Source organism: Daphnia carinata, chromosome 6 (assembly GCF_022539665.2).
Source record: "Daphnia carinata strain CSIRO-1 chromosome 6, CSIRO_AGI_Dcar_HiC_V3, whole genome shotgun sequence".
In the NCBI taxonomy this organism is placed as follows: domain Eukaryota; kingdom Metazoa; phylum Arthropoda; class Branchiopoda; order Diplostraca; family Daphniidae; genus Daphnia; species Daphnia carinata.
This window is the reverse complement of record NC_081336.1, coordinates 2,804,460-2,826,434: the sequence shown is the minus strand read 5'-3', so window position 1 is coordinate 2,826,434 and position 21,975 is coordinate 2,804,460. Positions and strand designations below refer to the sequence as shown.

General features: G+C 41.6%; 6 protein-coding genes and 3 non-coding genes across 13 annotated transcripts; 3 read left to right on the top strand and 6 right to left on the bottom strand.

Annotated features, from left to right (window-relative positions):
- The first annotated feature begins 195 nt into the window (after positions 1 to 195).
- On the top strand, positions 196 to 1,457 carry LOC130690328 (uncharacterized). The gene is made up of 4 exons (XM_057513341.2): positions 196 to 313; positions 390 to 599; positions 663 to 1,024; positions 1,089 to 1,457. Exons 2-4 carry the CDS (start codon positions 390 to 392, stop codon positions 1,384 to 1,386), a joined length of 870 nt encoding a protein of 289 aa, XP_057369324.1. The 5' UTR covers positions 196 to 313; the 3' UTR covers positions 1,387 to 1,457.
- Positions 1,458 to 1,810: 353 nt separating this feature from the next.
- On the bottom strand, positions 1,811 to 21,758 carry LOC130690339 (uncharacterized). Of its 3 annotated transcripts, XM_059495801.1 has the most exons (4): positions 3,025 to 3,987; positions 2,877 to 2,940; positions 2,568 to 2,795; positions 1,811 to 2,500 (listed from the first exon to the last, which is right to left on the bottom strand). In XM_059495801.1, the coding sequence occupies exons 2-4, from the start codon at positions 2,904 to 2,906 to the stop codon at positions 2,303 to 2,305; spliced, it is 456 nt and encodes a 151-aa protein (XP_059351784.1). In that variant the 5' UTR covers positions 2,907 to 2,940; positions 3,025 to 3,987; the 3' UTR covers positions 1,811 to 2,302. The 3 variants fall into 3 exon arrangements, with proteins under 3 accessions (XP_059351784.1, XP_059351783.1, XP_057369338.1); XM_059495800.1 differs by lacking the exon at positions 3,025 to 3,987 and adding an exon at positions 21,748 to 21,758 and having other exon boundaries at positions 1,840 to 2,500; positions 2,568 to 2,940; XM_057513355.2 differs by having other exon boundaries at positions 1,840 to 2,500; positions 2,568 to 2,940; positions 3,025 to 3,977.
- Positions 4,168 to 5,462, top strand: LOC130690342 (protein max-like). Of its 2 annotated transcripts, XM_057513357.1 has the most exons (6): positions 4,168 to 4,306; positions 4,377 to 4,501; positions 4,592 to 4,642; positions 4,717 to 4,824; positions 4,870 to 5,011; positions 5,072 to 5,462. In XM_057513357.1, exons 2-6 carry the CDS (start codon positions 4,439 to 4,441, stop codon positions 5,221 to 5,223), a joined length of 516 nt encoding a protein of 171 aa, XP_057369340.1. In that variant the 5' UTR covers positions 4,168 to 4,306; positions 4,377 to 4,438; the 3' UTR covers positions 5,224 to 5,462. The 2 variants fall into 2 exon arrangements, with proteins under 2 accessions (XP_057369340.1, XP_059351785.1); XM_059495802.1 differs by having other exon boundaries at positions 4,195 to 4,501; positions 4,888 to 5,011.
- Positions 5,483 to 17,909, bottom strand: LOC130690295 (lysosomal-trafficking regulator-like). 2 transcript variants are annotated; one of them, XM_057513301.2, is made up of 17 exons: positions 17,808 to 17,909; positions 16,433 to 16,512; positions 16,298 to 16,365; positions 15,690 to 15,849; positions 15,004 to 15,619; positions 12,665 to 14,940; positions 11,673 to 12,594; positions 10,979 to 11,613; positions 10,527 to 10,922; positions 9,736 to 10,468; positions 8,939 to 9,671; positions 7,727 to 8,879; positions 7,478 to 7,666; positions 7,241 to 7,409; positions 6,216 to 7,169; positions 5,902 to 6,151; positions 5,483 to 5,839 (listed from the first exon to the last, which is right to left on the bottom strand). In XM_057513301.2, the coding sequence occupies exons 2-17, from the start codon at positions 16,490 to 16,492 to the stop codon at positions 5,638 to 5,640; spliced, it is 9,516 nt and encodes a 3,171-aa protein (XP_057369284.1). In that variant the 5' UTR covers positions 16,493 to 16,512; positions 17,808 to 17,909; the 3' UTR covers positions 5,483 to 5,637. The 2 variants fall into 2 exon arrangements, with proteins under 2 accessions (XP_057369284.1, XP_057369283.1); XM_057513300.2 differs by lacking the exon at positions 17,808 to 17,909 and having other exon boundaries at positions 16,433 to 16,868.
- Positions 17,090 to 17,161, bottom strand: Trnae-cuc (transfer RNA glutamic acid (anticodon CUC)). The gene has a single exon. It is a non-coding gene; the product is annotated as a tRNA-Glu (tRNA).
- On the bottom strand, positions 17,392 to 17,463 carry Trnae-cuc (transfer RNA glutamic acid (anticodon CUC)). The gene has a single exon. It is a non-coding gene; the product is annotated as a tRNA-Glu (tRNA).
- Positions 17,541 to 17,612, bottom strand: Trnae-cuc (transfer RNA glutamic acid (anticodon CUC)). The gene has a single exon. It is a non-coding gene; the product is annotated as a tRNA-Glu (tRNA).
- LOC130690335 (uncharacterized) lies at positions 18,142 to 19,070 on the top strand. Its single transcript, XM_057513350.2, has 3 exons — positions 18,142 to 18,563; positions 18,624 to 18,813; positions 18,877 to 19,070. Exons 1-3 carry the CDS (start codon positions 18,243 to 18,245, stop codon positions 19,065 to 19,067), a joined length of 702 nt encoding a protein of 233 aa, XP_057369333.1. The 5' UTR covers positions 18,142 to 18,242; the 3' UTR covers positions 19,068 to 19,070.
- On the bottom strand, positions 19,183 to 21,738 carry LOC130690308 (uncharacterized). The gene is made up of 8 exons (XM_057513317.2): positions 21,366 to 21,738; positions 21,177 to 21,308; positions 20,899 to 21,059; positions 20,525 to 20,633; positions 20,286 to 20,416; positions 20,052 to 20,136; positions 19,916 to 19,990; positions 19,183 to 19,851 (listed from the first exon to the last, which is right to left on the bottom strand). The coding sequence occupies exons 1-8, from the start codon at positions 21,568 to 21,570 to the stop codon at positions 19,439 to 19,441; spliced, it is 1,311 nt and encodes a 436-aa protein (XP_057369300.1). The 5' UTR covers positions 21,571 to 21,738; the 3' UTR covers positions 19,183 to 19,438.
- Positions 21,759 to 21,975: the final 217 nt, after the last annotated feature.

Below are 21,975 nucleotides of genomic sequence, written 5' to 3'. Positions count from 1 at the left end.
TTTTTTTTTTTACTATTTCTTTACTTCACTAATTTCGGAGGGGAAAAAAATGCTCTTTCATTTGTAATCGTAAAAAAGAGCCAACTTGTCCTTTTGGCACAGCCAGGCCATGCCGACAAAAAAGAGGTGCAGTATATTAAACTGATACTAAAAAATGGGGTTTTTAAGCGATTTTTCAGCGTTGAAGAGAACAGTAAAAAACAAGAATAAATGCAGGTGTGGGGATGTATAAAAACCTATCTCTTTCAGTGTTTCCGAATCAACGGACGTTAGTTGCAAGAGAACCAACTCGCCTATCACATCTACCAATAAGGTAGACGTCAAGACTCAACACGATTGCCTTTATTTCGCTAATCTTTTATCTCGAACTTTTGATTGATGATCCCTAGATGAAGCTAGCTTTGATTTTCCTGTCTGTTTTCTTGGTGGCTTTTTCTGATCAACAATTCCAGCAAAGACGTGAAAGGCTTTGGTGGACGCCGTACAATTACGCGCAACAGCCCTTCGTCAACAGCTACCTACCGAGTTACTACAATGTCCAAGATGACGTCCCCGATTACCGCGTATTCCGACCAACCAAGACCGTCACTTACTCGCAGGTACCAGCAAAGCAATGGTACATGGATGGACAGACTGTGATTTTAACTTTGAACTTTCTACAGAATGACGAGTTAGACGCTAGCTTGGTTGCAGCACAATATCAAGATTACTTTGACGAAGAGGAGAATTCAGACGTTCAGTCAAGATTCAACGAATTTCGTGAACGCAGACCAGCATTCGTGAAACGACCACAGAACGACGAACGATTGTTGTTGAGCTATTTGACATACTTTAAAACAACGACAGCTTCATTCACTCTTACCTCGTCTGTGACCCTCACCAGCGTCCAGTCTTGCATTGCAGCAGCTAAATTTAAAGATGATGCTGCAAAAACTACAGCCTGTCGTCGTAAACGAGACTTGCTTGATGATTCACCCAGTCCAGCAGACTTGCAATTCGCCATTGTTCCCTCTGAAACACAGCAGTACGCGTAAATTTTTATTAATCAAGCATTTAGGAATGTTAATAACATATTTTTGTAATTGCAGAGTGATCCCTACCGTTGTCCCATCGTTGGATGTCTCCCGCCAACATCGCCAAATGTCGTCTGATGAGGCTTTGCAGCACGACATTGCTTCATCGAAAGGTCTTGGCTCCTCAGCTGATCTTTCGGGATCCGTCTCGTGGCTGAAACAGATGCGAGACCCACGATTTTTAAACACTTATTCGTTGGCATCTACAACCGTAACATCCTACAAGTTTGCATCGACGACTGTTACCAAGACAGTGCCCATTGCTGCTGACGGTCTGGTTCTCTGTCTTCCTACTGGCTACGTCGTCTGCTAACCAGCATGCGACAAAATGAAATATGACAACACCTTTTACTTGAACGTTTTAATTATATACGTGTTTTTTTTTTATTTCAGCCTATCTATTATAATATTTAACAGTTTCAGTCTTGGAATGTACAAGTATCATTTTCCGACCTTGACATTTAAATACACATTTAACGCATAACTGTTGCCAATTTTCAGTAGACCTTCCTGTGTTTCTAAACAGTCGCTTTCCATTTTCCAGCATCCATCACAGGTAACTTTTTTTTTTTTTTTTTGATTGGCATTTTCTCCTAAATACAAAGTATTTGATGAACCTTTTGACAAGCTACATGTCATAGGAATGTCTTTTTTTACAGTGTAGCCTGAAAAACTGTATTAATAACCTTTGGCCTCTTCATTTCCATTCACTGATTTATTACCGTACACCAATGCATTTTGCATTCTGTGATGACAAACCGAGATGCAAGAGCAACTAAATGGTGGAAAAAAGGAAGTGGATATAAAATTAATGCACACTTTAAATGAAGGCACCGATTCTTATCACGATCTGCGAATATAATACAAAAAAAAAAAGACCTTTCTCCTTTTTCATTTCATGGAAAAAGGCCAAGATCGTATAGGTTTACATATTATCAATGTTAGTTTCATGTCAAATTGCAATACTGCTTGCTTCCTGACTCCCTCCCCTGAAGCGTGTTAAACCACACGTGAAGAGTCGAGTAGGCTGCACCTTTATAGACAAAGCTTCCACGATTGCACACGCTCAATCGCAACCTGGCTACATAACGCTATATTTGGTATGACCGTGACACTAAACTGGTTAGTCGAGAACACGAACCATGTCAGCACGATCGTTGGCATTTCGATTTTAAAGAAATAAGTATATTCAAACATTCCACTATTGGTCTCTATACGTTACGATTAGTTCACTTGGCTGGCGTTGTTTGTTGTTGGCTCGCAAGAATGGCATCTTCGTAAGACGGAGGAGGTGCATCGTCGGAAACCTTGGAAGAAGGAGGAACATTGCCGGAACCCAGAGAGTCATCTTCAACGGAATACAACCCATCCAGAGTTTGCCTCCTTGCCGGCCGCTCTGTAGTTCTGTTCTTCCTGCGAGCAGTCTCCTGTTAATATGGACATTTTCAACTTAACAAATGTAATTTTCGAGAAGCAAACTGAGACAAGTAATACCTTGTTGCAACACCGTAAACGATCAATGATGAGAAAAAGTAGAAGGTATAATACGCCGAGGATGAGAACGCCTCCCAATATTATGAAAGGGTAGGGAATCCGGGCGGATGAAGGTAACAAAGGAATGCTTGTATCGTACTGCGTGGCATACTCTGTAGTGGTTGCTAAAGGCTCCAGCCGTGGTCTTGGTCGTAATAGACGTTTACTCCAATCCTTACTGGGTTTTCCCTGTGCATCAGGACCGAAAAACCAGTCTATTACTTGTTTAATTATCTTTTGTTGGTTTGGATTAGGGGGATCCGACATCACCAGTAGCGCGTTGTAATCCTTTTCAGTCATCTTCACTTTCTCGACAACGCTCTAAGACAAAGAACTGTGGATCCAAACGAGTTTCAATGTCATTATGCGAAGTTTAGCTCTGTTTGGTTTAAAGATATTAGTAACATGAAAATCTTACCTCTCTAATTCGATCCTTTGTTGTTGTGTTGTTTTTCTCACAAAAATCCTTAGAAAAGTGTGTAAAAATAAACGTCAAAGGAGTCCAACTAAACAGCCGATGAACGCTACACAACCAACTTGGACGGCGTCAAGTCCACACTAGCAGCCACGTTCTATGACGAGGAAAAGCGATTCCTTTTTTGCTTAAAGGACTGCTGCGATTAATCTTCAGTCCGAGTTTTTTTTTTTGCACCAGGGATATCATCTCATGGACAAAAGAGGAGAGTCATTCGGGCACACCCAACCTTCAACAGTCCGGTTTTCACGAAGAAGCCTCTATAAACGCGAAGAATCGCATTATAACGAGTCTCTTGCTTCATCGCTGACCTTAAGAAGAGAATCCGGTTTTTTTAGTAAACGAAAAAAAAAGTGCCTCGGGTTCCAGTCATCCACTTCACGGTTTGAATGTTCGGTTTGAGACTATTTCTATTCATAGCCCTATTTGCCATGGTGGGCGTATCGGGTCCACGTGCGTGATAGAAACAACCTTCATCAATGAAACAAGGTAGTAGTTTTATTTTTCGCAGTAGCAAATTAAATCCTATATTTCTTCTTTGATGCTGCGAACATTAATGCGATGTGAAGGCCATTGAAGAGATTTGAATGTTTCGATTACCTTTTTTTTGTTTTTTCTTTCTTCTAGTGGGGAATGGACATCAAATATGGCGACGGAATGTGGAATATTTTTCTTTCGGCTCCCTTCTGGTTCGTTAGCCGCTTGTCATTGAAGATTGCATGTTTTCGATTTCTTCCGTCATGAAGCTTCATTTTCTTGGTAATTGATGTTGGTTGGTTGGGAAAAAAAATTGCAGCACAAATTCCCTACAGCCAAAATGCGTTGTCACGTATGAAGCTGAATTTCTCTTTCTGTTTCAATTGAGAACAGCAGAGTGAGGGGTTTCCATTTACTTCTTGTGTTATCAAATGCCGTCTTCCCAAAGCCATTTGCGTGTAGCTTTTCTTTTGATATATTTACTAGGAAAGATACGAGATTCAATGTAACGACCGAGCCAAGGGAGAATGCAAAGCGACAGTGGTAACGCTGTGCTGTCTGCACTAGTCCAAAAAATTCATTTTTATTTATATTTTCTTTCTTTAAAAGGATTTTTGGCAACGTCGCAATGCGTTGGAGATCAACACTATGCGCTACTCACTTGCTGCTTAGTCTCGTGAATGTAATTCTTGGCACAAACTCGTGACGTGTTTACACAAAGAGAAATCGACTTGGAAGCAAATCGCAGGTTCTTATCTCGATTACCTTGAAGCACAGTTGTTGTGTTTAGAGTGTGTAACCCTTTCTACCAACCTTAGAAATTGGGCTTTGAAGTTGGAACTATCTTGGTGCTCCAAGTTCGCCTGGCTTTATTACGACCATGTCGTATGCTGTGTCCCCTTCGATGAGTGACGACGAGCGAGACATAGATATCGAAAGTGATGTAAGTACATGGTGAATGGTTTCGTATAGACATCTGTTTCATGTTACCTTTTTTCATACCTGGATACCTTGTTGCTGATATCTGCTGCAGGAAGAGGATGGAGGTGGTTACTCCCGTGGCTCAGGCCAGTATTCCCAACAGGTAAGTTGTTATTTACATCTGCTTTAAGTATTTTCTTCTGCTTCGTATCACTTTTAATTTATATTGATGAATAGGTTGACAAGCGAGCACACCATAATGCCTTGGAGAGGAAGAGGAGAGACCATATCAAGGATAGCTTCAGTGGACTTCGAGATTCAGTTCCCTCTCTACAGGGAGAAAAAGTAAAACTTAAGTGTCGAACATTTCTCACTAAATAAAATTTGTAGGATGGCTCTCGATTTCAGGCCAGCCGGGCTCAAATACTGAAGAAGGCAGCAGATTATATACAGTTCATGAGGAGGAAAAATGCTGCACACCAACAAGACATTGATGATCTCAAACGGCAAAATGAAGTCCTACAGACTCAAAGTATAGCTTTTTGTGTGTGTTCATGTTATAAGAGGACTAACATTGGCTTGTGTTTTTCAGTTCGCTCCTTGGAGAAAGCCAAAATGCTTGGCGTGGGGGAAATGCATGCCCAAGCCGAGGCTGGAAAATACCAGGAAGATTCCGAAGGTTCTGATAGAGAAAACAGCACCAAAGGCAAACGAGCCAACAAAAAGATGAAAACTTCTGTCTGATCTGGCTTAAATTATTGATGTGCTTCATATCGACTATTTGTGTTCTGTACCTTCTGCGACCTAGAAATCGCCATTTGTGTCGTGAGTCATGATTCGTCCGACTCCCTTTCGTACTTTTCCACCCCACCCAACCATTGCTTCAATTCACTCGAACGCCAATAAGCTGTGAGTGATAGTGGGGCTAAACTTGTTATGTGCTTAGTTCGAGCCAATAAAGACAAAAAAATCCGTTATAACTACGTTTCCACGTAAGAAATGCGTTGATAGATTATCGTAAGTATTATTCAGATTTCCATATAATATCGTAAAGCTAAATTTATAAAACTTTTTTCAACGGAGCCTCTTAAGCTTCTTTAAAATCATGGAAACCCATCTAGAATCACATTAAATCAGACCTACAGGTTTCAATAGTACTCATTGCAAAGTTAAATTAATAAAGGGTGGGTAGCGAGGCGACTTTTTGTGGTTATGCGGGCTATCCCAAGCCAGGAGTGAACCATCGTTTCTAGCGGCTAGTAAATGCTGTGAGGTGCTTGAATATGCCAAACTGACGATCGACAACGAGGAATCGGTAATAATGTCTCGTACGACATTTAGAGTCCAGGTATCCCACAACCTGGATTGAAAATTATAGAACAATGTAGAAACATAATCGCAGACAAACAATTATGGACTTACCGGATTCGACCGTTGGATAGTCCAGCAGCTACTACATTTATCGAAATTCCTTCAGGGGCAGAGGAGAAACACAATGAAGTGATGAGGGGATTCGTTGTTGTCATGCCGATCAAATGCCCATTGACTGACCTCAATTCCAGTCGTGACTGTTGGTCGTCAAGATTGACAGCACATGCAATGTCTGCTGTATTTCGACTGACTGCCAATTGGGAAACTGGTAATATTACGTCTTTGCGATCGTTGGAGAGACCTACAAAATATTTTGAATTCTGATATTACAGTCGTTAATCATTAGTATTAGACATTAGTTTTACCTGGAGTAAGTTGGCGGATAAACTTCAAGGAATGAAGGTCCCAGAGGATAATCGATCCATCACTTCCACTTGAAACGGCAAGGCTAAATGCCGAACAAAGGACAAGCTGCTGGAGAGGTCCAACGTGACCCGAAAGAATTGTCGGTGGTCCAGTCAATTCAAAATGAGGTTTTAGTGGATCAAACAGAAATGGATAGACACGCATGATTCCGGAACGATAGACAACCCAGATCTTGTTGTAATCCGGTAAAGTTGAGCACAAAATCACGCTATCATGCGCTTCCGATTGAAAAAGGGGCTTTACAGGTTCGTCTTTACGGATCTTTATACGCACAATTCCGTCAGACTGACCCCAAGAAATTAGTGCAACACCTAAGATGCCTGTCGGACGTCCAAGGAAGGAATCCTTGTCGTAGGAATGCGATAGAATGGCGGTAGTGAACGGGCCTAAAGAGTAGGTATCTCCCGTGCGCAGCGGGAGGAAGGAATGGACTGGAATAGCAAAGGATTCTTTATGCTTCAACACGGGATCCTGACAGGATGGCGATCCCACGTAGCAACCCCATTGCAAGTGATCGACAGATGGCAAAAGATTGCGGCTTCTGCGGATAGATTTAGCGTTCAGGGGCTGGATGCTCATCGGATGCGGCTGACGGAATAGCTGGCGAGGAACCTGACCATACGATCGAATCATAGTTAGCTTCGCGTTCCGTTCGATTGGGTCGTCATTCAGTCCCTCGGTAGCATCAAATCCAGCGTAAGTGGATGGATGGAAAACATTGATGGACTCGATAGCAGCTGGCCCCGTCTGCTTGAAGCCAAAGATCAAATCGATCCAATGATGGAGATGATCACGCACCCAGCTTGACTCCAGTGCCTGTCGATGGATTTGAATAAAAAGGCGTGGCTTCCCCAGACTCCAGGGTGGAAGCTGAACATCATCCACCGGATCACCTAAAATAGAAAAAAAAAATTCAATACTTCAATGAAGCAATGTTATCATAACGTGCTATCAAAGTCCTAACCACATTGTTGCATTCCGAAATCGAAACCGAGAGAGTTGACTAGAAATTCCGGCAAATAAAAAAATTCCGGAATCAATTCTTTGACATCGGTTGTTGAATCGGAGCTGGCCAGTCGCCAAGATGTTCCGACAGAGTGAAACGATCGATCAGGGACGTCAAAATTTCGGTCCTATAATAGAGAAAATAAATATTAAATTAAAAATAGAATATATTTATGTATAAAATTGAAGAACTAACTTGATATTCCATCAAGAGTTTTGTGAAGGGTGGCAATCGCACGAGAAAATGAAGAACTATGCCAGGATTGGAGTACAACGATCCATAATGAAACGGGCCAAAGTTCGGTCCAGACCCTTCGGGCCTATTTTCAAAATCCCTTTTGAGGTAGTTATAGTTTTCAATGTAATGTTGATCGCGACTCTCATTCTGGTTCGAATAGGAAAGATTAATAATAAATATTAAAAGCAGACGGTGAAGCAATATTACCTGGACAGCCATAGGTTTTTTGAAGTTGCGGTATAGATGCGGATCATTCAGATCTAGCAGTGGCGATTCGTAGTCAGCCAAAACAAACGGGAAAATAGGGTACTGCATCAAATCGTTGTAGGATCGACCAGCAAATTTATTGAGGAAGACGAGGTATTCAAAGTTGGTGATTTGGCTTTCACGCCACAGTTGTGTTACGTCGGCCAGACTTTCGGACGGAATCAATTTAGGGCACAATTCGCTCAACTCTCGTTGAGTAGCATTTCGTTCATCCAGGCTGTTGAACACCAAGAATTGGGTACGATTATCACACATGAACAGCTCTAGTGCCCTCTCTTGAAGCTGGAAACGACGGGCCAATATTTCTCGAACATCTTCATATTTCGTACATGAAAAGAATTGATTGGATTCTGGAGAAAGAAACGTCATCCATTTCTCAGTAAGTACTAATTCACCCATAATTTCGGCTGTTGTCGTGACTAGCCAACAGCTGATTGCTCGTAGAACCTTCTCGTCATCATGACCGATGACATCATCAACAGATTTGACAGTGGACATCCGCAAGATGGATTCCAATGGTTGAGATAGTTTTTCAGGCTCCAATAAAGAACGAGAACGTTCCAAAAGATATTTGGCATCGACGTTTAGTGCTGCTCTTCTCAAGCGAAGATGCATCCGCTGATATCCTTCGATCGGGTCCAATTCCCATCCACGAACGTACGATTTGGCGAAATGCCACGCAGCTCTTTGATGTGTCAATTGATCGACAAGTTCGATCCAACCTCCTGCAGCCAGCACTTTGGATCCGTGATCGCGTCGTAAACGATTCAAGAAGAGACGGCGGATATTGTTTTGCGTACCAACTGCTACCGTCGTCCATTTGGCTGCAACATCTGCCGTCTGCCTAACGAGTGCGTCATAACGCGATAGGATACGAATTTGAGCCTCTTCTTGTGTTCTCCACCAAATACTTCGGTCTATCTCAAATTGCTCCTTTAACTGCGCTGGATCCAGGACTTGGCATCGTCTTGACTGGTGTGATCCCACCAAACAACGGCTAATGCAATGGATTTTAATCAATGTTGTGTGCTCAACATTATCGGTGAACTTCCGTGAATGTAAGAAATGACACAAATATGTATCCAGCGTGTTCCTAAAATTCCAAATCATTTTTAAATTTCCAATAAAATTTAATTATAAATTCAAACTCACGTGAAATCTGGCTCATCAGGGTTAGCCAATCTAAAGAGTTCTTCGTAATGAGGGTCGTCATACAATGTTTTAATGACAAACTGAAGCATTGTTGAAGACTGGATTGGACTTGACAAGAAAAGAACTAGTCGATTAAATTGGGTTTTCATCGTTTGCCGACTGTTCCAGTACAGAGTGCGGACAAGGTCGCTCGAATCCGGAGCGTAATAATGTGACCAGTCCGTGAAGGCATCGTTGGATAGGTGACGGAACCCGTTGGATTTCGGCCGCTCCAGAATGGATGAAACACCTCGCACAAGTGTTACAAACAAATCTTGACTGAATGCTACCTCTACGGTGGACGTGTTTTGCTCTGTGTTGAGTGTGATGTGATCGACCGCTTTCACGAGAAGAAATTTGAATCGCTCCAATATCTCCGATTGACTAAGCTGCTTATCCAACTTCATCTTGCGGTTAGTGGAAACTGGAAGTACAGCGTTGAGCACTTTATCAGAAACGTGTTGAAAATGCGATGTTCCGGGTTGGAATGCGAAAAGCTGATGTTGCAATCTGCCAATCTTGTGAAATTCAACTCGATGTTGAATAGCCTGGATAGCTTGTTTCAACAAAACGCAACAGCTTTCGTGCAGCATTCGTACGCAACGTGATTTGAATCCGCAGCGGCCACTTTCCACTCGTTCCATGTAGTGGAATAATTGTATTATGTCCTGGAAGGCTGTCCACGGAACGGTTCCTAAGGAAAAGATGAAAGAAAATCAAAATCACTTCTTAATACATCAATAATACAATGTGTTTACCTGAAGCAGTTACAGTCCGGGTGGCAACGAGTATTAGTATCCTGTGTATGGCTTCTAAAAGGATTTCATCTTCACGTTGTTCCAAAATATCCCCTGGACAGGTCTTTGTTGCATGTGCCAAAGCGACTATGGACTTGCCCATAGTTTCAACCAGACCAAAATCCAACAGGAACTTCAAAATATGATTGGATCTCGTGGCCAGAGTCCGAACTAGTGTGGCAAGCTGATGAAACAGGGCCGGATCAAGGGCCGCGTTTGGTAACAAACTTAATAATAGTATGGTTGATTGCAGTTGAAGTGGTGTCGGGTTCTCTGGCCAGATTGCGAATGGATCCAACACTTGTTCAAGGATGACATCGACGCCAACACAAAGACTCACACAGGATTCTACGACCGGAGCCGTTGCGGCATATGGCTGTAATTGATTAGCCAAAAGTAGTAGTCCTGATTGCTTAATAAAGTTCTGCTCTTCTTCTTCGCTGCGTGATAACACAGCTTGCAACAGTCGGACTGCTCCGGCACGCATCCTATCGCGCTTATGGCGAGCCATTATCACTACTGTGTCCGGTCGAATGATTCCGCTGGCAACTTGCTTGACCATCGAATCGGGCAAAACTCGAATACAAGCGATCAAGACTCGTAAAAGATGTAGACTCAGTGTAGTATCAGCCTCATCACGGGCGCAGGTGCTTAAATTGCTAGAACTGCTGACTTCCGGCAAGGGTTCGGCCGTCTAAAGGGGAAACGTTTGCTCTTGTAACACTCACGTAAGAATCTTTCAATATTAATACTTGGTTATTCGGAATAGTTTCGTAACAGTGTTTTTCTCCAGCTGACCACTTGACAATAACATCACGAAGGGCTGAACCAAGTTGGTTGGCGTTCATCGGTTGTGGGATGGCAGACTCTGGAGCATAAGTTTCATAACCTTCTGGTAATTTCCAATTCCTTGGATGGAATACATTGACACCAGGATCTCTGGCTGTGAGAAGGAAATAATAAGAAAATCCAGCAGAATTGGTGGGGCAATACGTTTGCTCAGCTGGATGAAGTAGGAGGAGGTAATCGACTATGACAATCAGGTTACTGACAGTGGGTGGCGATCCAATTAATCCTTCTACCAGATCTGCAATCATGATGGCTTGATGATCTGTAAGAGGAATGCAATCTTCATAGAGAGAAGATTCCTATAAACACAAGGGATTAGATATGTGCAGAATTTTAAACATAATTCACAACTTACCCTAGCCAGGTGGAGCAAAAGTTCCAGGATTCCAGCACGTTGCATTTGCTTGACATTGAAATCTCGATAACGATGGTTGTCACGTAAAAGATGTTGAAGACCATGCAGCACTAAATCAAGCGTGTTTCCTTCTGAACAATCACGAAATCTCTGCCAGTGTTTCCAGCATTGGATCGTAAAGGATAGAAGACGAGGATCGACTATAATGGCATCGCAATGGTGACTAGGGTTTTTGGTGACGACTGGACTAGAACAGCTGAGATTTAGGAGAACGGCCGCAAAGTCTTTGCCCGGACGGCATCTATCAGCTTCAAAAACATGCTGCAGCATCCAGTAACCGCGTTTGGCCGCAAATAGATGTGCCTCTTGCGCATCTGAACGCAGCCAATGCAACAAAATTTCCAAAGACTGAGCCTGATAATCAGACTTTGACTCGATGCTGTGTCCCAAAAGGAAAAGAAGAACTGGATAACCACCAAGCTGCTTCATTGCGGCGTGAATGCCCATATGATAATGGGCCGTTAATGGTGCGGCCACGGCCACTGAAAGGGCTATAGGTGGTTGTTGGCTGCTACGAGGATCGTTGGAAATGGCATTGAAAACGCAACCACTTGGCATAATTGAGCCAAAGATTCCTGTTTACAAGAAAAATTAATAGTTGTTTAATATTATAACAAATTTAAATATTACTTACCGGCCGTTGGAGAGATAATGTATGGGTAAATGAACACCGATTCGGGTTTATGGGCCGAGTATGTCAACAACAAGTTAGACTGCAAACTATCCATCATTTTGTTCCATTCTAATAGCCTGTCCCAGTCTTGAAGATGGTCAGTTAATTTCGAATGAAGAAAACGAGGAAAATTTGGTCTTGTCTGACCATCTTGACAGGTGGCAAGAAATATGCCACCGTTCGGGCCCAATGCCATTAAAAGAAATGCTAACTCTGCAGACAGCAGCTCGCCTTTGTAGAGTGTAGCATTCCCCAGTTGCCACGATGGCATCATCTTCTTTGACTTGATTTTAGATACAGAGGCGATTCCCAGTAAGAGAAATGAATGAGAATTACCCAAACGTTTCATCGGACTGAGAGGCACTTTGAGATCTAAACTGGCCGATTGATATCCGTTTAAATACACCTGGATGTGTACTACTCGATGGTATCCATTGGCGGAAGACCTTTGACGACAACTAACCACCAGATGGTTCCACCGTCCAGACGGAATCTTCAAATCTAACGTCTGCGTGGCCAATGCCTGGCTTTGGGAATGTGTTGATTGGCTAAGACGGACGAGAAGAGTGTTGTCAGCGCCTGGATCAGCCCAGAACTCGACTAGGAAACTCCTAGTACCCATCGAAAAAAGATGCAGATCACGGCCGTTGTTGGGATCTTCCCATGGAAAACTTGCAGTGCAATCTTGTAGATCCGGTCTCCATTCAGGATTTGAGAATCTCGGACCTTTACGACGAGGAGCTTCTGATAACAAAAGCCACGTTGAGAGGGTAAGCCCATCCGTTTGCATGTTCCAACTATTATCAGTCAAAACAGGAAGGAATATTGCAGCGCATTTCCAAGCAGATCCTATCCCTTTGCTCTCATGAACGCGTCCAAGTTCCTAATTTCAAATAAAAAAATTTAGTTTAATATTTTATCATTCAAAAATAAATTTTGCTGAATTATTATACCATAGCGTGTTTCGTCAAAGTGTAAATTTCTGAGCGGATATCATTTACTTGGACGAACGATCCAATCGATCCGCCACTCAGGTGCAATGAATTTTCGATGTCTTCGTCAATCACTTTGATGCCAGGAAAACTTAACGTGTACGTCGGACGGTAGCCATCGGATCGAATGAGATGCAAAAACACGGGAAGGAGATCCTTCCAAGGCGGATTTTCTTCTTTTAACATATCAATGAGCAATTGCAACTCTCCGGGTGTGATTCTCTGATTACCAAGACAGCTGATCATCCCAATCACTTGCTGACGGATACCAGAAGATTCGCTACTGATTAGGATTGGCTTCAATTTCTTGAGGAGAATCGTTAGTAATCCTTGATTACTCAAGACAGTTGCTGTCGGTGGATGTGAGCAAATCGATGCCATCCGCTGGAAGGCCGTAAGAAATTCCTGGAAAAGCAATGCTCTTTCTTCATCGGCTGTCGTTTGCGATAGCCAATTCGAAAAATTGATCAACAATTGCGGAAGAATGGCAGGGAAGAAAAGATAAATGGATCGATGTTGTGACGTGACTGGTTCCAACGTGACAGGTTCCGTATCAGCTTCGTATCCGTCGGATAACGTCGCGGTCACAGTCGATTCCAATTCGCTAGAACGGACGGGATTTTCCGGGTTGACCCAACGTTCCAAAGTGGAGCAACGCAGCAGAATTTCGTAAATAACTGACAACTTCCGTTGCGGAGAAAATTGTTCCAACATACATTTCAATCGATGTTCTGAATTTGGAGAACTTGAAAGCAGAGATAACGCGAGAAAGAGTTCGAGTAGCTCAGCATATAGCGTCCAGTGAGGAGCAAGAGGGTCGGACAGGTAACGACAAATAGCCGGAAGGATGAGTTCAATCCACTTGACGAACGGATGGCTACTAAACCACGAAGAAAATGCTCGGTTATGAACAAACAAACGGACGGTCGTTTCCCATAAGGCGGATGCGGTTTTCAAATTTCCAGGTAAATGATCTAACGTTTTCAAATGATTCACCCAGACGGAATCAAATGATCCAACAGCGTCAGTCGCTGCTTTCAATTCTGGGATTTCGATGTCGCAATCATCGGTCGATGGTATTTGGCTCTCCAAACTACGCAGAATGTAGGACATGTGGTGCACGAGCAAATGTTCCAAAATGGCCAACGCCGTGGCCTCGCCCATTCCAGTCAATTTGATGTCAACGTTTTCAATCAGATCCGTTTCTTCGTCCGATTGGCACTGGATGCCGATCATCGACTGGAGGACTCTAGCCACGTTCCAGGACCATTCCGGCGACCTGCACAAATCGAGCAATAATTCTAGTCCGTTGGAACTAAGGAAAAGTTCGCATATACTCCGTTGCCGAACTAAATTTGCTGTCATTTGCCAACAAGCTTCCGTAATCTGTCCAGCTATCGAAGAGCGATTAGATGCGTCTGCTGTTCCAAACGAGGTGGGTAGCGTCAAGATGGGATAAAACACGCGGGCAAATATTTCAGATTTGACTTGAGTCGTTGCAACATCGATCAATCGATGAATGTGTTTCACCATGGCCAGCGTGAAGGGTTGTTGCATGCGTGTCGAAATATATTCAGTGTAGAAATCAAACGAACGCCACGGATCCGGTAATACCATGTTCCAGCACGACTTGCTAAGAGATTCCGTGGAGGCGTACACTCCCATTTGACGACATCTTTCCAGTTCTTGGCCGCCGTTGTAACGACAAAAGTGGCACTGGTAATCGATTATTGAAATTGTAGCGGATGCAAAACCCGTGCTGCGGAAGACCACCTCCAATACATCGAGGAATTCGGGCACTTCGACAACTCGTTTGAATAAAACTTGATAGATGATATCAGGAGGTAGACAACAACATGGGTGCCCTCCAGAAACGATGGCTTTCAAGACCAGCTTTCGGGCATTTTCATTGCCGATTTGATATACTTGAAGGAGAATGTAGAAAAGAGATGAGATCGAGCACGATTCACGACCAAGTTGATCCGGGTCGACTAGGGCCTGTCCGAAAACATGGTGATGATGGAATGGTGTTTTTGAATTGCGACATGAAACATTGCCAATTATAGTTCCAATCAGAGGAAGCCATGAAAGATCTTGGGAGTCTGATATCACCATATCAATGACCAATTTCATGCAAGTTTGACTGTGGAAATTGTTGAGCCACTGATGAAAGAGTACGTCATCATCGATTGGATGAACTGAAGCAAAAAACCGTACGAGACCTTCAATCACATCAGCTAAAAACAATCCTAGAGTTAGTTTAATGGAAAACAAATAAAGTTGAAGATGTAGTATTTTACCAGCAACATTGGGTTGACTCGCGTCTGCAATTTCAATCAATAGATGAATGACTTCTTCGGCCTGTAAAGGTCGGTGGTGTTGGACAATGGACACCATGCAACGAAGGATCAAGCGAAACAACCTTCGTTGCTCTTCGGAAGGCATTCCAGGTTGTAAGCGTTGTAAGGCAAATGTCATGACTCGATGATCTAGACAACGCGAGGATTTCAGCCGATAATCTCCGTGATGCCCCACTAGTTGTTCTAAAAGTGACAGTGCCAAATGGTTGAAAGATTTAGCGGCCAAACAAGGAAGCTCCGCTTTTTCATTCCATGCTGTCACGTCTTCTACGTCATCGTCTTCTGGACGGCAGCAGCGATCTGACAGCTGGATTTTGACTACGCCATCGACACAGTCTTTTAAGCTCGTAATTCTGATGTCATCTAACCGGCCACCACGTCTCGATTGTTTTCGTCGTGGTTTCTTTACGTTCTTCAGGTCACTACGAGTGACAACTGTACTAAGATCTGTGAGGGGCCACAATGTCTGATCCTCAATAACCGGTGGTTCTTCCTCGGTTTGAGCTCCGTACAAATTAATCAAAAGATCTGCCAAATCAGCAACCCCTACTAAACTCTGAATGCCATGATTGGCGTTTAAATTTTTTTAATGTGAATCATCAGGAAATAGGATTAATAAAAAATACCCTTAAATTGGAGGATGATAAGGCGTGCAAGAGAAGCCACCCTCTGCGACGAAGGCAGTAGGTCAATTTCTCTTTTTCTCCGCCCATCTGTGAGCTGCTAATCCGGCTCATGTCATACAGCAGCTGCTCTATCAAAACGCTGGACATACCCCGGAAAAATCTGCAATGTAATTATTTACAGAAAATTTATTCTCGTGAGGATTAAAACCAAGCGAAGGATCTGCAGAGCGCGATAAGACGCGCCCACAGGCTCCATTATCTTATTCTCTACGGACAACAGAGGATAGACCGGTTAACTGTGCAACTATTATTATTATTATTATTATTTCATTTTTTTTTTTTTTTTTTTTTTTTTTTGTCTGGCGACTATGAATATCTGGGTTCTACGGAAATCCTCACTAGAGCATTGTGGGATATTGAAAGGACAAACAGACGTGTCACGTGACACAATTGGATTGGTTCTCATAGTTAGCTCAGGTGGACATCAGGCAGTGAGTCACATTAACAGAAACTGATCCGGTTGCTCGATTCGTTTGAACCCCATGAATGTTTTTAGAACAAAGAAGCCAAACAGGAAGTTGTTCGAAAAGAGTTTCACATCAACTTACTGAGAGAAGCGGAATTCTTGATGTTTCAATGCCAGGCACAGGAACACGTCAAGCCATTGGCAACGTTTCTATGTGACGCACAAAATGGAACAACATTAGAGGATTCATTTTGTCCAACAGACCTATTTTACTTACCGGGCAACTAAGCTCGTGCTTCGCAAAATTATTCCACGCGACGTACAGTCGTTTGTCCATGTTGTTTCATGTGCAAAAGCCTACGCAGCAACAGAGTAGTAATTTTGCACCGACTTCTTGGGAAACGGAGCACAAAAACTGAACAAGGTCAAGGAGGTCAAAACATTATCACTACACGGCCAATTTCATTACAGAGATGTTGCTTTTCCGAGAATCGATAAGCCCACGTGTCTCCGTAAATCTCTCACTCTCCCCCGTACAATAAGTAATGTGCTTTAGAAATCAGATACTGGTACGAGTAAGACAATCAATTTGATGAAACACACCAAAACACAAATGTCTAGGTGAGCTTCGAGGTGGCCAAAACTATGTTTGAGAGACACAAAACAGCTGTATGCCTACATCACCCGGCTGTATGTTGACTACTGACTTAGACTGGCGCGCTGCATACGACAATAGTTTAAATTGACCGTAGGGCTACCTATCCACCAAAATAGGAACTACGTTACCCATTCTAGAGGAATTTAGTTGTTATGCAGGTTAATGTGGCTAGATTAGTCATACTGTGATATAGGTATGACTACCAACAGAAAGGAAATTATGAAGACGCAAAGAAATTAGGAAACGTAATGTCCTGCTGAAAAGTAAGAAAAACTATTCCCATACCGGGAATTGAACCCGGGCCTCCCGGGTGAGAGCCGGGTATCCTAACCACTAGACAATATGGGATATTTCGTAAAATCCTAAATGATGGAATAATCTAAGTAAAACTAAGCATGATCACTATAAATTTAGCATTTATTTCGTAGTTACGCGCTTCTGCTTTACTTACGGAATGTGCATTTTCATCAAATTTTAAAAATTAAATGGGTGTGCATTCAACATGGGAACAGTTTAAAAAATCTAAAATTACAAAAAGTTTACGCGCAATAGTTCGTTCCTGGATCACGAAAAAAGGTTTCCCATACCGGGAATTGAACCCGGGCCTCCCGGGTGAGAGCCGGGTATCCTAACCACTAGACAATATGGGACGTAACTAACTAAGCTCACTGCCGATATTTACAACCGAGCGAAAATAACAAAGAAACGTTGACTGGAACAAAACAGTTTCCCATACCGGGAATTGAACCCGGGCCTCCCGGGTGAGAGCCGGGTATCCTAACCACTAGACAATATGGGATTGATTATTAGAAACTGTTAATAATCTTTTAAAATGCGAAGGTAAAATACACCAATTTCAAAAATTGACCACACGGAAAATTCATACAATATAGCTTATTATTACGACAAAACGAATCACGGATATGATTTGCTTTAACCATATCCTGTGACTGTAACCACAAATGTTTCGTTAAATTTAGTAACGTCTACTTACAAGAATTGTTTCATGTGGAAGAGTGAATGCTTGAAGGGGTGGTTAGGGCTGTAGACCAAGAGAAGAAAAGGGTGTGTTGATAAACAGAGGCAAGTGAACTTGAGCTCGGTGGAAATGCATAACCGATGCTTAGTTATAAACTTGACGGAAATGTTGTTGAATGGTTTCTTGAAAATGAAATAAACGTTTCAGCAAGCTGCGCAAAAACGTTTCCAGTGTCAAAATCAAAACAGAAAAACGAAAGAAAAGAACTGTCTGCTGTCAAAATGGGCGGGCATTCTAGGTGGCGCTAAGAACAAGTTTTTTCAAAACAAAATTTGCAATGCAGTAGAACAGTGGAAATTTGCAATTTCGGGTCATTTGTATAACTGTAAGTTTCAAAGAAATTTCTCTCCCCAAACGTACATAATTTTTGTTAAAGACGTTTGTTCTAGAATGGCTGAGTTGATCAGCCCCTTCCTTGTAATATCTGTGATGTCTTACGTTAGTGGGGCGAGTATAAGCCAAGTTGCATCTTCGTCTACTTTCTTAAATCAAGAACATCCCGTGGAATCTCACACAGTTCCGGATTTAGCTATAGGTCTGTGGAGTGAGGTACATAGTAGTGTTAATATGGCATGGGAGAAATTAAAGGCAGCAACAGGGATGCAAGATAAGGAGATAGCAAACAACATAGACCAGGGCTTCAAAATGGCACAATCCGCTGAAACTATTCCTGCCCCCCACCATGTGGAGGATAAACCAGTGTCAAATCAAGTAATATTATAACAGAGATAGATTTTTAGTAATATTGCTTCAAATTAAATTCAATTGCAGACTAATCACTTACATACAATATCCCCCAAAACTGATGAATCTGAAAGTGGTGAATGTGAAGAATCCACTTGTTGGACTTGGAGAGTGCTGAAAATTGTTGGTATTGCCGTTGGTGCTGGTTTTATCTTCAGCCTTTTCTCCCCAGTTTTATTTTACTTCATAATACTTAATATTGGATACCTTATTTATGGTAAAGGCATTGCTCAGTCTGTTAATAACTCTTAATATTAAAGTTTTTTCTTTGTTTTTTAAGGAATTACATTTCTGCTTATGGCTGCCAGGTGCAAAGCAGAAAAAGGAAGCCAGATTGGAGAGAAGTTATGTACAGCATGTCAAGATATAGCTGGATCTTCTTTACAAAACTTGTTTTCGCCTTTCCCGCTTTTCCTTGCATGGGTGGGCTCTGGCTGCCTTGTGGGTTGGCTAGTGTGGCCTTTTTACTGAGATCTTGGGAACGTTATTTGCTTCAAAATCGCATAGCCAAATCTTTTATACCTGCTTTCCACGTATTTATCTGATTTGTATCTTATTTTCTCTTTTTAAAGATCCCTGTAAAAACTGCCGTTAACCAAATATTTATTAATTAACATAAAAACAAACTAATGCTAGTCCCCTTTCAATAGTACCTTATTGTGAAAGGTAAAATAAAGAAAGGGGAAAGGAACAGCCATTAAACTGAAAAGGTAAAAAGGTATTGTAACAGCAATAGTGAAGAAAACAAAATTTTTCGGGGCAGTTTCACACACACACTAAGAGATCTCGACAAAATCGATCCTGGTATTTACAGAATCGTTGAGAAATTCTTATGAGATGTTTCACGAGGGTTTTCCATCTACTGAAAAGTATGAGCATAAAGTATTAGTATTCTCTTCCAATTGTGCTCTCAGGTTATTTATGTGTTCTTTTGCCCGTTCGAGCTCTTGTTTCACAGAATCCAAATCCTTCAAACGATCCTCCAAAATGGTAGATTTTTGTTCGAGTACTAACTGAAGATGGGATACGTCTTCCGAGCAGCGATTGCAAATAGAATCATTATCGTCTATCGCGATATCGGGGAGAATGAATTCACAGAAAATGTCGATCGTCGAATGGGATTCTAAACCGCTTTTTATACCAACTATTTTATCTTCGAAAACATCAGTCCCTTCCTGAGAACTTTTATTGGACGTGTTTGTCTGAGATGGAATATGAGGCGAGTTTGAATCGTTTTCAGCAGCAGCGGGTGTGCCTAAAAATATGTGTCATTAATTATTCCTGCCAAAAGTTTACCATTTGTATAATGATAAGGCTACCATAGGGTAAAAGCATCCGACAGTAATCGTGATCAATAGGAGAACTTCTATGGTCCAGGGCACTTTGTGGAGAATCTGTTCAGAATAAAAGAAATTACAATAAGTCCTTTTTTGTACAAGGGTAACTGAGACTTACCACTTATACAAATTGATTTGGCGCAATAGTCGTGATCATGTGTAGTGTTACTTGAGATAAAAAAGATTCGTTTATTCCTCACCATCTAATGACAAAAGACATTAGATGCTGATAATATTCTTGCTTAAACTGATAATCTTTCACTCCCTTCGACAAAAGATCAGTTAGGAAAGACGTAAGACGAAGTCAGAAATGTGAATAAACAGCAAAATATTATTGCATGATTGTAATAACCTGTTCTGGGCTCCCACCATTTTTTTCATTTTCAACACTTTTCCCTGGTGCTCCTTGTTCTTTGTCATTTGTTGGCTTTAATGACTGAGCCACACTGGAAGGATGAGTTTCCCCAAGTATGACAATTTCGCCTACAGAATAACTGGATGAGTAAATATATCTCAACAGTTGGGGAAAAAAAACTCTTTTTAGCAATTTCTGCCATTCCCCAACTATTATTAGAAAAAAGAAAACCATACCAACACAGACTTCAGAAAAATTTTCTATTGGTGGCGTATGTGTCCAAGAGATATCCAACTGGTCATCCTTGCAGATTCCTGGCAACTTCTCTTGTTTTTTAACCCCTCCCTGCTCAAATCAGATAAATTTTACAAATAGGAAAACAAAAAAATAATTAATACTTTTGTGAAAAGATAAAAATTCCACGAAATGAATTTGCTAAAACTTAGTTCAGATAGAGAATAAAGTTATTTGGCTACCAAGATTATTGCGTACCCACGAGTAATACGTTAAAACCGGACTGAAAACAGGGAACAGAATGGGGACTGCACTTGCACAATGTGGTTGAGATGACTGACATGAGAACATGGGATTATGTCATCGGTATGCTTACAGGCATCTGATGGGTAATCTTCTTTTTCACAACTTCTAATACTTTTGATGAAAATGCATTTTTATGCAAAGAAGCATGTGTGCTGGAACTAGAGACAGCTAAGGGTTGGTGATTAATCTGACGGATGACCTTCCCTTTTAGCAACCACTCTGTTGTTTCAGCTGCAAATCAGAGAAGAAATTCATAAAGGTGATAAAATAGAAGCAATATTTGCCAACATTAAAAAAAATTCATTTAACCTATTCTTAAGTAAGCATGTATGTATTAGAAATACTTGCCTCTCATTGTCTCAATTTTCTTTCTTCTCTTGTAACGCTCATATGCACACTTGGAAACAAAATTGATAGAACCCATATTTTGCGACGGTGCCCAGTCAGGGTTTTTTTCATCCAAGTAATATGATGGCTTTCCTATGGGACATGTCTGATGTAAATGAATGTGAAGTATATCAATACTGACATGTTTACCTGATAGGAAGTGAGCTTCACACACCCTCATGTCGTGAATTGATTGATTCTTACTAGACAGTTTTAGACGCCTTAACCATAAATTTTGCCTCCGAGTAGTAATTGCTTCGTCGCTTTTTCGAATTTTTGGTATACAGAAAGTTTTTATAGCAATCTCTTTGTCTCTATGGCAGCCCTGAACTACACACTTGCGTTGACGTCCCATACCGCCCAAAGTTTTGCACAAAAAGAAGTTTCACTCCACAACTAGACGGTTAAGACATAAAGCTACACTCATAACTTAAACAAGGACATTTTAAACCACAAGTCCTACATTAAGTTCTTATTCCCTAATTTCACTGGTTGATTTTGGTCAAAAGCTGACGAATCCAGCAGGCGACACAACTCTAATTTTGTCAACAAAAACCGCAGTCAAAACAATTGACAGACGATTTGCGATTATTATATTTCGTGCCCCGGTCCCGAACAATTTCGAACTCTAATTTGACCAGCAATGGGAAATCGATGAACATTTAAATCATGTTTTTGCTTTTAATACTTCTTTTAAGACTTTCATTCGTTTTAAAAAATCTTTTATTTTAAACTGAGTACTAATTACCAGTCAAGGCAT

Excerpts from the sequence above, each read along its gene's own strand:
- LOC130690328 (XM_057513341.2), top strand. The coding sequence starts at position 390 with ATGAAGCTAGCTTTGATTTTCCTGTCTGTTTTCTTGGTGGCTTTTTCT. Across the intron at positions 600-662 it reads AGACCGTCACTTACTCGCAG|AATGACGAGTTAGACGCTAG; the intron begins GTACCAGCAAAG and ends AACTTTCTACAG. Across the intron at positions 1,025-1,088 it reads GTTCCCTCTGAAACACAGCA|AGTGATCCCTACCGTTGTCC; the intron begins GTACGCGTAAAT and ends TTGTAATTGCAG.
- LOC130690308 (XM_057513317.2), bottom strand. The coding sequence starts at position 21,570 with ATGGGACGTCAACGCAAGTGTGTAGTTCAGGGCTGCCATAGAGACAAA. Across the intron at positions 21,060-21,176 it reads GAAAATTGAGACAATGAGAG|CTGAAACAACAGAGTGGTTG; the intron begins GCAAGTATTTCT and ends TCTGATTTGCAG. Across the intron at positions 19,852-19,915 it reads TCGGATGCTTTTACCCTATG|GCACACCCGCTGCTGCTGAA; the intron begins GTAGCCTTATCA and ends ACATATTTTTAG.
- LOC130690342 (XM_057513357.1), top strand. The coding sequence starts at position 4,439 with ATGTCGTATGCTGTGTCCCCTTCGATGAGTGACGACGAGCGAGACATA. Across the intron at positions 4,502-4,591 it reads ACATAGATATCGAAAGTGAT|GAAGAGGATGGAGGTGGTTA; the intron begins GTAAGTACATGG and ends TATCTGCTGCAG. Across the intron at positions 4,643-4,716 it reads CAGGCCAGTATTCCCAACAG|GTTGACAAGCGAGCACACCA; the intron begins GTAAGTTGTTAT and ends ATTGATGAATAG.
- LOC130690335 (XM_057513350.2), top strand. The coding sequence starts at position 18,243 with ATGGCTGAGTTGATCAGCCCCTTCCTTGTAATATCTGTGATGTCTTAC. Across the intron at positions 18,564-18,623 it reads ATAAACCAGTGTCAAATCAA|ACTAATCACTTACATACAAT; the intron begins GTAATATTATAA and ends ATTCAATTGCAG. Across the intron at positions 18,814-18,876 it reads TATTGGATACCTTATTTATG|GAATTACATTTCTGCTTATG; the intron begins GTAAAGGCATTG and ends TTGTTTTTTAAG.
- LOC130690295 (XM_057513301.2), bottom strand. The coding sequence starts at position 16,492 with ATGGACAAACGACTGTACGTCGCGTGGAATAATTTTGCGAAGCACGAG. Across the intron at positions 7,170-7,240 it reads TTTCGGAATGCAACAATGTG|GTGATCCGGTGGATGATGTT; the intron begins GTTAGGACTTTG and ends TTTCTATTTTAG. Across the intron at positions 6,152-6,215 it reads TATCCGCCAACTTACTCCAG|GTCTCTCCAACGATCGCAAA; the intron begins GTAAAACTAATG and ends AATATTTTGTAG.
- LOC130690339 (XM_059495800.1), bottom strand. The coding sequence starts at position 2,906 with ATGACTGAAAAGGATTACAACGCGCTACTGGTGATGTCGGATCCCCCT. Across the intron at positions 2,501-2,567 it reads GTTTACGGTGTTGCAACAAG|GAGACTGCTCGCAGGAAGAA; the intron begins GTATTACTTGTC and ends CCATATTAACAG.